Below are 16,800 nucleotides of genomic sequence, written 5' to 3' on the forward strand. Positions count from 1 at the left end.
GATGTTACTAACTAGTGACATGTACACTCTGTCACTCACTCCCCTCCTAGTGTGTCACTACACTGCTGATGTTACTAACTAGTGACATGTACACTCTGTCTCTCACTCCTCCTAGTGTGTCACTACACTGCTGATGTCACTAACTAGTGACATGTACACTCTGTCTCTCACTCCCTCTCCTAGTTTGTCACTACACTGCTGATGTTACTAACTAGTGACATGTACACTCTGTCACTCACTCCCTCTCCAAGTGTGTCACTACACTGCTGATGTTACTAACTAGTGACATGTACACTCTGTCTCTCACTCCTCCTAGTGTGTCACTACACTGCTGATGTTACTAACTAGTGACATGTACACTCTGTCTCTCACTCCTCTCCTTGTGTGTCACTACACTGCTGATGTTACTAACTAGTGACATGTACACTCTGTCACTCACTCCCCTCCTAGTGTGTCACCACACTGCTGATGTTACTAACTAGTGACATGTACACTCTGTCTCTCACTCCCCTCCTAGTGTGTCACTACACTGCTGATGTTACTAACTAGTGACATGTACACTCTGTCTCTCACTCCTCCTAGTGTGTCACTACACTGCTGATGTTACTAACTAGTGACATGTACACTCTGTCTCTCACTCCTAGTGTGTCACTACACTGCTGATGTTACTAACTAGTGACATGTACACTCTGTCTCTCACTCCTAGTGTGTCACTACACTGCTGATGTTACTAACTAGTGACATGTACACTCTGTCACTCACTCCCTCTCCTAGTGTGTCACTACACTGCTGATGTTACTAACTAGTGACATGTACACTCTGTCTCTCACTCCTAGTGTGTCACTACACTGCTGATGTTACTAACTAGTGACATGTACACTCTGTCTCTCACTCCTAGTGTGTCACTACACTGCTGATGTTACTAACTAGTGACATGTACACTCTGTCTCTCACTCCTAGTGTGTCACCACACTGCTGATGTTACTAACTAGTGACATGTACACTCTGTCTCTCACTCCCCTCCTAGTGTGTCACTACACTGCTGATGTTAGTAACTAGTGACATGTACACTCTGTCTCTCACTCCTAGTGTGTCACTACACTGCTGATGTTACTAACTAGTGACATGTACACTGTCTCTCACTCCCCTCCTAGTGTGTCACTACACTGCTGATGTTACTAACTAGTGACATGTACACTCTGTCACTCACTCCCTCTCCTAGTGTGTCACTACACTGCTGATGTTACTAACTAGTGACATGTACACTCTGTCTCTCACTCCTAGTGTGTCACTACACTGCTGATGTTACTAACTAGTGACATGTACACTCTGTCTCTCACTCCTAGTGTGTCACTACACTGCTGATGTTACTAACTAGTGACATGTACACTCTGTCTCTCACTCCTAGTGTGTCACCACACTGCTGATGTTACTAACTAGTGACATGTACACTCTGTCTCTCACTCCCCTCCTAGTGTGTCACTACACTGCTGATGTTAGTAACTAGTGACATGTACACTCTGTCTCTCACTCCCTCTCCTAGTGTGTCACTACACTGCTGATGTTATTAACTAGTGACATGTACACTCTGTCTCTCACTCCTAGTGTGTCACTACACTGCTGATGTTATTAACTAGTGACATGTACACTCTGTCTCTCACTCCTCCTAGTGTGTCACTAGACTGCTGATGTTACTAACTAGTGACATGTACACTCTGTCTCTCACTCCTAGTGTGTCACTACACTGCTGATGTTACTAACTAGTGACATGTACACTCTGTCTCTCACTCCTCCTAGTGTGTCACCACACTGCTGATGTTACTAACTAGTGACATGTACACTCTGTCTCTCACTCCCTCTCCTAGTGTGTCACTACACTGCTGATGTTACTAACTAGTGACATGTACACTCTGTCTCTCACTCCTCTCCTAGTGTGTCACTACACTGCTGATGTTACTAACTAGTGACATGTACACTCTGTCTCTCACTCCTCCTCCTAGTGTGTCACCATACTGCTGATATTACTAACTAGTGACATGTACAATCTGTCTCTCACTCTCACCTAGTGTGTCACTACACTGCTGATGTTACTAACTAGTAACATGTACACTCTGTCTCTCACTCCTAGTGTGTCACTACACTGCTGATGTTACTAACTAGTGACATGTACACTCTGTCTCTCACTCCCCTCCTAGTGTGTCACTACACTGCTGATGTTAGTAACTAGTGACATGTACACTCTGTGTCTCACTCCCCTCCTAGTGTGTCACCACACTGCTGATATTACTAACTAGTGACATGTACAATCTGTCTCTCACTCTCACCTAGTGTGTCACTACACTGCTGATGTTACTAACTAGTAACATGTACACTCTGTCTCTCACTCCTAGTGTGTCACTACACTGCTGATGTTACTAACTAGTGACATGTACACTCTGTCTCTCACTCCCCTCCTAGTGTGTCACTACACTGCTGATGTTATTAACTAGTGACATGTACACTCTGTCTCTCACTCCTAGTGTGTCACTACACTGCTGATGTTACTAACTAGTGACATGTACACTCTGTCTCTCACTCCTCCTAGTGTGTCACTACACTGCTGATGTTACTAACTAGTGACATGTACACTCTGTCTCTCACTCCTGCTCCTAGTGTGTCATTACACTGCTGATGTTAATAACTAGTGACATGTACACTCTGTCACTCACTCCCCTCCTAGTGTGTCACTACACTGCTGATGTTACAAACTAGTGACATGTACACTCTGTCACTCACTCCTCCTAGTGTGTCACTACACTGCTGATGTTACTAACTAGTGACATGTACACTCTGTCTCTCACTCCCCTCCTAGTGTGTCACTACACTGCTGATGTTACTAACTAGTGACATGTACACTCTGTCTCTCACTCCTAGTGTGTCACCACACTGCTGATGTTACTAACTAGTGACATGTACACTCTGTCTCTCACTCCCTCTCCTAGTGTGTCACTACACTGCTGATGTTACTAACTAGTGACATGTACACTCTGTAACTCACTCCTCCTCCTAGTGTGTCACTACACTGCTGATGTTACTAACTAGTGACATGTACACTCTGTCTCTCACTCCTAGTGTGTCACTACACTGCTGATGTTACTAACTAGTGACATGTACACTCTGTCTCTCACTCCTAGTGTGTCACTACACTGCTGATGTTACTAACTAGTGACATGTACACTCTGTCTCTCACTCCTAGTGTGTCACTACACTGCTGATGTTACTAACTAGTGACATGTACACTCTGTCTCTCACTCCCCTCCTAGTGTGTCATTACACTGCTGATGTTACTAACTAGTGACATGTACACTCTGTCTCTCACTCCTAGTGTGTCACTACACTGCTGATGTTACTAACTAGTGACATGTACACTCTGTCTCTCACTCCCTCTCCTAGTGTGTCACCACACTGCTGATGTTACTAACTAGTGACATGTACACTCTGTCTCTCACTCTCTCTCCTAGTGTGTCACTACACTGCTGATGTTACTAACTAGTGACATGTACACTCTGTCTCTCACTCCTAGTGTGTCACTACACTGCTGATGTTACTAACTAGTGACATGTACACTCTGTCACTCACTCCCCTCCTAGTGTGTCACTACACTGCTGATGTTACTAACTAGTGACATGTACACTCTGTCTCTCACTCCTCCTAGTGTGTCACTACACTGCTGATGTCACTAACTAGTGACATGTACACTCTGTCTCTCACTCCTAGTGTGTCACCACACTGCTGATGTTACTAACTAGTGACATGTACACTCTGTCTCTCACTCCTAGTGTGTCACTACACTGCTGATGTCACTAACTAGTGACATGTACACTCTGTCTCTCACTCCCTCTCCTAGTATGTCACCACACTGCTGATGTTACTAACTAGTGACATGTACACTCTGTCACTCACTCCCCTCCTAGTGTGTCACTACACTGCTGATGTTACTAACTAGTGACATGTACACTCTGTCTCTCACTCCTCCTAGTGTGTCACTACACTGCTGATGTCACTAACTAGTGACATGTACACTCTGTCTCTCACTCCCTCTCCTAGTTTGTCACTACACTGCTGATGTTACTAACTAGTGACATGTACACTCTGTCACTCACTCCCTCTCCAAGTGTGTCACTACACTGCTGATGTTACTAACTAGTGACATGTACACTCTGTCTCTCACTCCTCCTAGTGTGTCACTACACTGCTGATGTTAGTAACTAGTGACATGTACACTTTGTCTCTCACTCCTAGTGTGTCACTACACTGCTGATGTTACTAACTAGTGACATGTACACTCTGTCTCTCACTCCCCTCCTAGTGTGTCACCACACTGCTGATGTTACTAACTAGTGACATGTACACTCTGTCTCTCACTCCCTCTCCTAGTGCGTCACCACACTGCTGATGTTACTAACTAGTGACATGTACACTCTGTCTCTCACTCCTCCTAGTGTGTCACCACACTGCTGATGTTACTAACTAGTGACATGTACACTCTGTCTCTCACTCCTAGTGTGTCACTACACTGCTGATGTTACTAACTAGTGACATGTACACTCTGTCTCTCACTCCCCTCCTAGTGTGTCACTACACTGCTGATGTTAGTAACTAGTGACATGTACACTCTGTCTCTCACTCCCTCTCCTAGTGTGTCACCACACTGCTGATGTTACTAACTAGTGACATGTACACTCTGTCTCTCACTCCTAGTGTGTCACTACACTGATGATGTTACTAACTAGTGACATGTACACTCTGTCTCTCACTCCCTCTCCTAGTGTGTCACCACACTGCTGATGTTACTAACTAGTGACATGTACACTCTGTCTCTCACTCCCTCTCCTAGTGTGTCACTACACTGCTGATGTTAGTAACTAGTGACATGTACACTCTGTCTCTCACTCCTAGTGTGTCACTACACTGCTGATGTTACTAACTAGTGACATGTACACTCTGTCTCTCACTCCCCTCTTAGTGTGTCACTACACTGCTGATGTTACTAACTAGTGACATGTACACTCTGTCTCTCACTCCTAGTGTGTCACTACACTGCTGATGTTACTAACTAGTGACATGTACACTCTGTCTCTCACTCCCTCTCCTAGTGTGTCACCACACTGCTGATGTTAGTAACTAGTGACATGTACACTTTGTCTCTCACTCCTAGTGTGTCACTACACTGCTGATGTTACTAACTAGTGACATGTACACTCTGTCTCTCACTCCCTCTCCTAGTGTGTCACCACACTGCTGATGTTACTAACTAGTGACATGTACACTCTGTCTCTCACTCCCTCTCCTAGTGTGTCACTACACTGCTGATGTTACTAACTAGTGACATGTACACTCTGTCTCTCACTCCCCTCCTAGTGTGTCATTACACTGCTGATGTTACTAACTAGTGACATGTACACTCTGTCTCTCACTCCTAGTGTGTCACTACACTGCTGATGTTACTAACTAGTGACATGTACACTCTGTCTCTCACTCCCTCTCCTAGTGTGTCACCACACTGCTGATGTTACTAACTAGTGACATGTACACTCTGTCTCTCACTCTCTCTCCTAGTGTGTCACTACACTGCTGATGTTACTAACTAGTGACATGTACACTCTGTCTCTCACTCCTAGTGTGTCACTACACTGCTGATGTTACTAACTAGTGACATGTACACTCTGTCACTCACTCCCCTCCTAGTGTGTCACTACACTGCTGATGTTACTAACTAGTGACATGTACACTCTGTCTCTCACTCCTCCTAGTGTGTCACTACACTGCTGATGTCACTAACTAGTGACATGTACACTCTGTCTCTCACTCCTAGTGTGTCACCACACTGCTGATGTTACTAACTAGTGACATGTACACTCTGTCACTCACTCCCCTCCTAGTGTGTCACTACACTGCTGATGTTACTAACTAGTGACATGTACACTCTGTCTCTCACTCCTCCTAGTGTGTCACTACACTGCTGATGTCACTAACTAGTGACATGTACACTCTGTCTCTCACTCCCTCTCCTAGTTTGTCACTACACTGCTGATGTTACTAACTAGTGACATGTACACTCTGTCACTCACTCCCTCTCCAAGTGTGTCACTACACTGCTGATGTTACTAACTAGTGACATGTACACTCTGTCTCTCACTCCTCCTAGTGTGTCACTACACTGCTGATGTTACTAACTAGTGACATGTACACTCTGTCTCTCACTCCTCTCCTTGTGTGTCACTACACTGCTGATGTTACTAACTAGTGACATGTACACTCTGTCACTCACTCCCCTCCTAGTGTGTCACCACACTGCTGATGTTACTAACTAGTGACATGTACACTCTGTCTCTCACTCCCCTCCTAGTGTGTCACTACACTGCTGATGTTACTAACTAGTGACATGTACACTCTGTCTCTCACTCCTCCTAGTGTGTCACTACACTGCTGATGTTACTAACTAGTGACATGTACACTCTGTCTCTCACTCCTAGTGTGTCACTACACTGCTGATGTTACTAACTAGTGACATGTACACTCTGTCTCTCACTCCTAGTGTGTCACTACACTGCTGATGTTACTAACTAGTGACATGTACACTCTGTCACTCACTCCCTCTCCTAGTGTGTCACTACACTGCTGATGTTACTAACTAGTGACATGTACACTCTGTCTCTCACTCCTAGTGTGTCACTACACTGCTGATGTTACTAACTAGTGACATGTACACTCTGTCTCTCACTCCTAGTGTGTCACTACACTGCTGATGTTACTAACTAGTGACATGTACACTCTGTCTCTCACTCCTAGTGTGTCACCACACTGCTGATGTTACTAACTAGTGACATGTACACTCTGTCTCTCACTCCCCTCCTAGTGTGTCACTACACTGCTGATGTTAGTAACTAGTGACATGTACACTCTGTCTCTCACTCCTAGTGTGTCACTACACTGCTGATGTTACTAACTAGTGACATGTACACTGTCTCTCACTCCCCTCCTAGTGTGTCACTACACTGCTGATGTTACTAACTAGTGACATGTACACTCTGTCACTCACTCCCTCTCCTAGTGTGTCACTACACTGCTGATGTTACTAACTAGTGACATGTACACTCTGTCTCTCACTCCTAGTGTGTCACTACACTGCTGATGTTACTAACTAGTGACATGTACACTCTGTCTCTCACTCCTAGTGTGTCACTACACTGCTGATGTTACTAACTAGTGACATGTACACTCTGTCTCTCACTCCTAGTGTGTCACCACACTGCTGATGTTACTAACTAGTGACATGTACACTCTGTCTCTCACTCCCCTCCTAGTGTGTCACTACACTGCTGATGTTAGTAACTAGTGACATGTACACTCTGTCTCTCACTCCCTCTCCTAGTGTGTCACTACACTGCTGATGTTATTAACTAGTGACATGTACACTCTGTCTCTCACTCCTAGTGTGTCACTACACTGCTGATGTTATTAACTAGTGACATGTACACTCTGTCTCTCACTCCTCCTAGTGTGTCACTAGACTGCTGATGTTACTAACTAGTGACATGTACACTCTGTCTCTCACTCCTAGTGTGTCACTACACTGCTGATGTTACTAACTAGTGACATGTACACTCTGTCTCTCACTCCTCCTAGTGTGTCACCACACTGCTGATGTTACTAACTAGTGACATGTACACTCTGTCTCTCACTCCCTCTCCTAGTGTGTCACTACACTGCTGATGTTACTAACTAGTGACATGTACACTCTGTCTCTCACTCCTCTCCTAGTGTGTCACTACACTGCTGATGTTACTAACTAGTGACATGTACACTCTGTCTCTCACTCCTCCTCCTAGTGTGTCACCATACTGCTGATATTACTAACTAGTGACATGTACAATCTGTCTCTCACTCTCACCTAGTGTGTCACTACACTGCTGATGTTACTAACTAGTAACATGTACACTCTGTCTCTCACTCCTAGTGTGTCACTACACTGCTGATGTTACTAACTAGTGACATGTACACTCTGTCTCTCACTCCCCTCCTAGTGTGTCACTACACTGCTGATGTTAGTAACTAGTGACATGTACACTCTGTGTCTCACTCCCCTCCTAGTGTGTCACCACACTGCTGATATTACTAACTAGTGACATGTACAATCTGTCTCTCACTCTCACCTAGTGTGTCACTACACTGCTGATGTTACTAACTAGTAACATGTACACTCTGTCTCTCACTCCTAGTGTGTCACTACACTGCTGATGTTACTAACTAGTGACATGTACACTCTGTCTCTCACTCCCCTCCTAGTGTGTCACTACACTGCTGATGTTATTAACTAGTGACATGTACACTCTGTCTCTCACTCCTAGTGTGTCACTACACTGCTGATGTTACTAACTAGTGACATGTACACTCTGTCTCTCACTCCTCCTAGTGTGTCACTACACTGCTGATGTTACTAACTAGTGACATGTACACTCTGTCTCTCACTCCTGCTCCTAGTGTGTCATTACACTGCTGATGTTAATAACTAGTGACATGTACACTCTGTCACTCACTCCGCTCCTAGTGTGTCACTACACTGCTGATGTTACAAACTAGTGACATGTACACTCTGTCACTCACTCCTCCTAGTGTGTCACTACACTGCTGATGTTACTAACTAGTGACATGTACACTCTGTCTCTCACTCCCCTCCTAGTGTGTCACTACACTGCTGATGTTACTAACTAGTGACATGTACACTCTGTCTCTCACTCCTAGTGTGTCACCACACTGCTGATGTTACTAACTAGTGACATGTACACTCTGTCTCTCACTCCCTCTCCTAGTGTGTCACTACACTGCTGATGTTACTAACTAGTGACATGTACACTCTGTAACTCACTCCTCCTCCTAGTGTGTCACTACACTGCTGATGTTACTAACTAGTGACATGTACACTCTGTCTCTCACTCCTAGTGTGTCACTACACTGCTGATGCTACTAACTAGTGACATGTACACTCTGTCTCTCACTCCTAGTGTGTCACTACACTGCTGATGTTACTAACTAGTGACATGTACACTCTGTCTCTCACTCCTAGTGTGTCACTACACTGCTGATGTTACTAACTAGTGACATGTACACTCTGTCTCTCACTCCCCTCCTAGTGTGTCATTACACTGCTGATGTTACTAACTAGTGACATGTACACTCTGTCTCTCACTCCTAGTGTGTCACTACACTGCTGATGTTACTAACTAGTGACATGTACACTCTGTCTCTCACTCCCTCTCCTAGTGTGTCACCACACTGCTGATGTTACTAACTAGTGACATGTACACTCTGTCTCTCACTCTCTCTCCTAGTGTGTCACTACACTGCTGATGTTACTAACTAGTGACATGTACACTCTGTCTCTCACTCCTAGTGTGTCACTACACTGCTGATGTTACTAACTAGTGACATGTACACTCTGTCACTCACTCCCCTCCTAGTGTGTCACTACACTGCTGATGTTACTAACTAGTGACATGTACACTCTGTCTCTCACTCCTCCTAGTGTGTCACTACACTGCTGATGTCACTAACTAGTGACATGTACACTCTGTCTCTCACTCCTAGTGTGTCACCACACTGCTGATGTTACTAACTAGTGACATGTACACTCTGTCACTCACTCCTCCTAGTGTGTCACTACACTGCTGATGTCACTAACTAGTGACATGTACACTCTGTCTCTCACTCCTCCTAGTGTGTCACTACACTGCTGATGTCACTAACTAGTGACATGTACACTCTGTCACTCACTCCCCTCCTAGTGTGTCACTACACTGCTGATGTTACTAACTAGTGACATGTACACTCTGTCTCTCACTCCTCCTAGTGTGTCACTACACTGCTGATGTCACTAACTAGTGACATGTACACTCTGTCTCTCACTCCCTCTCCTAGTTTGTCACTACACTGCTGATGTTACTAACTAGTGACATGTACACTCTGTCACTCACTCCCTCTCCAAGTGTGTCACTACACTGCTGATGTTACTAACTAGTGACATGTACACTCTGTCTCTCACTCCTCCTAGTGTGTCACTACACTGCTGATGTTACTAACTAGTGACATGTACACTCTGTCTCTCACTCCTCTCCTTGTGTGTCACTACACTGCTGATGTTACTAACTAGTGACATGTACACTCTGTCACTCACTCCCCTCCTAGTGTGTCACCACACTGCTGATGTTACTAACTAGTGACATGTACACTCTGTCTCTCACTCCCCTCCTAGTGTGTCACTACACTGCTGATGTTACTAACTAGTGACATGTACACTCTGTCTCTCACTCCTCCTAGTGTGTCACTACACTGCTGATGTTACTAACTAGTGACATGTACACTCTGTCTCTCACTCCTAGTGTGTCACTACACTGCTGATGTTACTAACTAGTGACATGTACACTCTGTCTCTCACTCCTCCTAGTGTGTCACTACACTGCTGATGTTATTAACTAGTGACATGTACACTCTGTGTCTCACTCCCTCTCCTAGTGTGTCACTACACTGCTGATGTTACTAACTAGTGACATGTACACTCTGTCTCTCACTCCCTCTCCTAGTGTGTCACTACACTGCTGATGTTACTAACTAGTGACATGTACACTCTGTCTCTCACTCCTAGTGTGTCACTACACTGCTGATGTTACTAACTAGTGACATGTACACTCTGTCTCTCACTCCTCCTAGTGTGTCACTACACTGCTGATGTTATTAACTAGTGACATGTACACTCTGTGTCTCACTCCCTCTCCTAGTGTGTCACTACACTGCTGATGTTACTAACTAGTGACATGTACACTCTGTCTCTCACTCCTAGTGTGTCACTACACTGCTGATGTTAGTAACTAGTGACATGTACACTCTGTCTCTCACTCCTAGTGTGTCACTACACTGCTGATGTTACTAACTAGTGACATGTACACTCTGTCTCTCACTCCCCTCCTAGTGTGTCACTACACTGCTGATGTTACTAACTAGTGACATGTACACTCTGTCTCTCACTCCTCCTAGTGTGTCACTACACTGCTGATGTTACTAACTAGTGACATGTACACTCTGTCACTCACTCCTCCTAGTGTGTCACTACACTGCTGATGTTACTAACTAGTGACATGTACACTCTGTCTCTCACTCCCCTCCTAGTGTGTCACTACACAGCTGATGTTACTAACTAGTGACATGTACACTCTGTCTCTCTCACTCCTCCTAGTGTGTCACTACACTGCTGATGTTACTAACTAGTGACATGTACACTCTGTCTCTCACTCCTAGTGTGTCACCACACTGCTGATGTTACTAACTAGTGACATGTACACTCTGTCTCTCACTCACCTCCTAGTGTGTCACTACACTGTTGATGTTACTAACTAGTGACATGTACACTCTGTCCCTCACTCCCCTCCTAGTGTGTCACTACACTGCTGATGTTACTAACTAGTGACATGTACACTGTCTCTCACTCCTTCTAGTGTGTCACTACACTGCTGATGTTACTAACTAGTGACATGTACACTCTGTCTCTCACTCCTCCTAGTGTGTCACTACACTGCTGATGTTACTAACTAGTGACATGTACACTCTGTCTCTCACTCCTAGTGTGTCACTACACTGCTGATGTTACTAACTAGTGACATGTACACTCTGTCTCTCACTCCTAGTGTGTCACTACACTGCTGATGTTACTAACTAGTGACATGTACACTCTGTCTCTCACTCCCCTCCTAGTGTGTCACTACACTGCTGATGTTACTAACTAGTGACATGTACACTCTGTCTCTCACTCCCTCTCCTAGTGTGTCACCACACTGCTGATGTTACTAGCTAGTGACATGTACACTCTGTCTCTCACTCCTAGTGTGTCACTACACTGCTGATGTTACTAACTAGTGACATGTACACTCTGTCACTCACTCCTAGTGTGTCACTACACTGCTGATGTTACTAACTAGTGACATGTACACTCTGTCTCTCACTCCCTCTCCTAGTTTGTCACTACACTGCTGATGTTACTAACTAGTGACATGTACACTCTGTCTCTCACTCCTAGTGTGTCACTACACTGCTGATGTTACTAACTAGTGACATGTACACTCTGTCTCTCACTCCTAGTGTGTCACTACACTGCTGATGTTAGTAACAAGTGACATGTACACTCTGTCTCTCACTCCTCCTAGTGTGTCACTACACTGCTGATGTTACTAACTAGTGACATGTACACTCTGTCTCTCACTCCTAGTGTGTCACCACACTGCTGATGTTACTAACTAGTGACATGTACACTCTGTCTCTCACTCCTAGTGTGTCACCACACTGCTGATGTTACTAACTAGTGACATGTACACTCTGTCTCTCACTCCCTCTCCTAGTGTGTCACCACACTGCTGATGTTACTAACTAGTGACATGTACACTCTGTATCTCACTCCCTCTCCTAGTGTGTCACTACACTGCTGATGTTACTAACTAATGACATGTACACTGTCTCTCACTCCTCCTCCTAGTGTGTCACTACACTGCTGATGTTACTAACTAGTGACATGTACACTCTGTCACTCACTCCCCTCCTAGTGTGTCACTACACTGCTGATGTTACTAACTAGTGACATGTACACTCTGTCTCTCACTCCTCCTAGTGTGTCACTACACTGCTGATGTTACTAACTAGTGACATGTACACTTTGTCTCTCACTCCTCCTCCTAGTGTGTCACCACACTGCTGATGTTAGTAACTAGTGACATGTACACTTTGTCTCTCACTCCTAGTGTGTCACTACACTGCTGATGTTACTAACTAGTGACATGTACACTCTGTCTCTCACTCCCCTCCTAGTGTGTCACCACACTGCTGATGTTACTAACTAGTGACATGTACACTCTGTCTCTCACTCCCTCTCCTAGTGCGTCACCACACTGCTGATGTTACTAACTAGTGACATGTACACTCTGTCTCTCACTCCTCCTAGTGTGTCACCACACTGCTGATGTTACTAACTAGTGACATGTACACTCTGTCTCTCACTCCTAGTGTGTCACTACACTGCTGATGTTACTAACTAGTGACATGTACACTCTGTCTCTCACTCCCCTCCTAGTGTGTCACTACACTGCTGATGTTAGTAACTAGTGACATGTACACTCTGTCTCTCACTCCCTCTCCTAGTGTGTCACCACACTGCTGATGTTACTAACTAGTGACATGTACACTCTGTCTCTCACTCCTAGTGTGTCACTACACTGATGATGTTACTAACTAGTGACATGTACACTCTGTCTCTCACTCCCTCTCCTAGTGTGTCACCACACTGCTGATGTTACTAACTAGTGACATGTACACTCTGTCTCTCACTCCCTCTCCTAGTGTGTCACTACACTGCTGATGTTAGTAACTAGTGACATGTACACTCTGTCTCTCACTCCTAGTGTGTCACTACACTGCTGATGTTACTAACTAGTGACATGTACACTCTGTCTCTCACTCCCCTCTTAGTGTGTCACTACACTGCTGATGTTACTAACTAGTGACATGTACACTCTGTCTCTCACTCCTAGTGTGTCACTACACTGCTGATGTTACTAACTAGTGACATGTACACTCTGTCTCTCACTCCCTCTCCTAGTGTGTCACCACACTGCTGATGTTAGTAACTAGTGACATGTACACTTTGTCTCTCACTCCTAGTGTGTCACTACACTGCTGATGTTACTAACTAGTGACATGTACACTCTGTCTCTCACTCCCTCTCCTAGTGTGTCACCACACTGCTGATGTTACTAACTAGTGACATGTACACTCTGTCTCTCACTCCCTCTCCTAGTGTGTCACTACACTGCTGATGTTACTAACTAGTGACATGTACACTCTGTCTCTCACTCCCCTCCTAGTGTGTCACTACACTGCTGATGTTACTAACTAGTGACATGTACACTGTCTCTCACTCCCCTCCTAGTGTGTCACCACACTGCTGATGTTACTAACTAGTGACATGTACACTCTGTCTCTCACTCCTAGTGTGTCACTACACTGCTGATGTTACTAACTAGTGACATGTACACTCTGTCTCTCACTCCTAGTGTGTCACTACACTGCTGATGTTACTAACTAGTGACATGTACACTCTGTCTCTCACTCCTGCTCCTAGTGTGTCACTACACTGCTGATGTTACTAACTAGTGACATGTACACTCTGTCACTCACTCCCCTCCTAGTGTGTCACTACACTGCTGATGTTACAAACTAGTGACATGTACACTCTGTCACTCACTCCTCCTAGTGTGTCACCACACTGCTGATGTTACTAACTAGTGACATGTACACTCTGTCTCTCACTCCCTCTCCTAGTGTGTCACTACACTGCTGATGTTACTAACTAGTGACATGTACACTCTGTCTCTCACTCCCCTCCTAGTGTGTCACTACACTGCTGATGTTACTAACTAGTGACATGTACAATTTGTCTCTCACTCCACCTAGTGTGTCACTACACTGCTGATGTTACTAACTAGAGACATGTACAATCTGTCTCTCACTCCTAGTGTGTCACTACACTGCTGATGTTACTAACTAGTGACATGTACACTCTGTCTCTCACTCCCTCTCCTAGTGTGTCACTACACTGCTGATGTTACTAACTAGTGACATGTACAATTTGTCTCTCACTCCACCTAGTGTGTCACTACACTGCTGATGTTACTAACTAGAGACATGTACAATCTGTCTCTCACTCCTAGTGTGTCACTACACTGCTGATGTTACTAACTAGTGACATGTACACTCTGTCTCTCACTCCCTCTCCTAGTGTGTCACTACACTGCTGATGTTACTAACTAGAGACATGTACAATCTGTCTCTCACTCCTAGTGTGTCACCACACTGCTGATGTTACTAACTAGTGACATGTACACTCTGTCTCTCACTCCCTCTCCTAGTGTGTCACCACACTGCTGATGTTACTAACTAGTGACATGTACACTCTGTCTCTCACTCCTCCTAGTGTGTCACCACACTGCTGATGTTACTAACTAGTGACATGTACACTCTGTCTCTCACTCCCCTCCTAGTGTGTCACTACACTGCTGATGTTACTAACTAGTGACATGTACACTCTGTCTCTCACTCCTCCTAGTGTGTCACCACACTGCTGATGTTACTAACTAGTGACATGTACACTCTGTCTCTCACTCCTAGTGTGTCACTACACTGCTGATGTTACTAACTAGTGACATGTACACTCTGTCTCTCACTCCTCCTAGTGTGTCACCACACTGCTGATGTTACTAACTAGTGACATGTACACTCTGTCTCTCACTCCTAGTGTGTCACTACACTGCTGATGTTACTAACTAGTGACATGTACACTCTGTCTCTCACTCCCTCTCCTAGTGCGTCACCACACTGCTGATGTTACTAACTAGTGACATGTACACTCTGTCTCTCACTCCTAGTGTGTCACTACACTGCTGATGTTACTAACTAGTGACATGTACACTCTCACTCCCTCTCCTAGTGTGTCACCACACTGCTGATGTTACTAACTAGTGACATGTACACTCTGTCTCTCACTCCTAGTGTGTCACCACACTGCTGATGTTACTAACTAGTGACATGTACACTCTGTCTCTCACTCCTAGTGTGTCACCACACTGCTGATGTTACTAACTAGTGACATGTACACTCTGTCTCTCACTCCTAGTGTGTCACTACACTGCTGATGTTACTAACTAGTGACATGTACACTCTGTCTCTCACTCCCTCTCCTAGTGCGTCACCACACTGCTGATGTTACTAACTAGTGACATGTACACTCTGTCTCTCACTCCCCTCCTAGTGTGTCACTACACTGCTGATGTTACTAACTAGTGACATGTACACTCTGTCTCTCACTCCCCTCCTAGTGTGTCACTACACTGCTGATGTTAGTAACTAGTGACATGTACACTCTGTCTCTCACTCCCTCTCCTAGTGTGTCACCACACTGCTGATGTTACTAACTAGTGACATGTACACTCTGTCTCTCACTCCTAGTGTGTCACTACTCTGCTGATGTTACTAACTAGTGACATGTACACTCTGTCTCTCACTCCTCCTAGTGTGTCACTACACTGCTGATGATACTAACTAGTGACATGTACACTCTGTCTCTCACTCCTTCTAGTGCGTCACCACACTGCTGATGTTACTAACTAGTGACATGTACACTCTGTCTCTCACTCCCCTCCTAGTGTGTCACTACACTGCTGATGTTACTAACTAGTGACATGTACACTCTGTCTCTCACTCCCTCTCCTAGTGTGTCACCACACTGCTGATGTTACTAACTAGTGACATGTACACTCTGTCTCTCACTCCTAGTGTGTCACTACACTGCTGATGTTACTAACTAGTGACATGTACAATCTGTCTCTCACTCCTAGTGTGTCACCACACTGCTGATGTTAGTAACTAGTGACATGTACACTCTGTCTCTCACTCCCTCTCCTAGTGTGTCACCACACTGCTGATGTTACTAACTAGTGACATGTACACTCTGTCTCTCACTCCCTCTCCTAGTGTGTCACCACACTGCTGATGTTACTAACTAGTGACATGTACACGCTCATCAACTACGTGGGCTTCATCAACTATCTCTTCTACGGCGTGACTGTGGCTGGCCAGCTGGTGCTGCGGTGGCGGAAGCCGAAGCTCCACCGACCCATCAAGGTCGACCCGGCCACCAGCCTGACACGGCCACTGTGTGTGTGTGTG

At 45.1% G+C, this 16,800-nt stretch overlaps 1 protein-coding gene across 1 annotated transcript in view; it reads left to right on the forward strand.

The window, feature by feature from the left end:
• The window catches only part of LOC116957037 (large neutral amino acids transporter small subunit 2), a 63,580-nt gene that overhangs the window by 35,677 nt on the left and 11,103 nt on the right, over window positions 1-16,800 (forward strand). The window contains exon 9 of the mRNA XM_076055048.1: window positions 16,606-16,755. Within this exon, the coding sequence (XP_075911163.1) occupies window positions 16,606-16,755 (150 nt within the window). The remainder of the gene's footprint in view (window positions 1-16,605; window positions 16,756-16,800) is intronic.

Source organism: Petromyzon marinus, chromosome 69 (assembly GCF_048934315.1).
Source record: "Petromyzon marinus isolate PM22_M1 ecotype Great Lakes invasive population chromosome 69, UKy_Petmar_22M1.pri1.0, whole genome shotgun sequence".
In the NCBI taxonomy this organism is placed as follows: domain Eukaryota; kingdom Metazoa; phylum Chordata; class Hyperoartia; order Petromyzontiformes; family Petromyzontidae; genus Petromyzon; species Petromyzon marinus.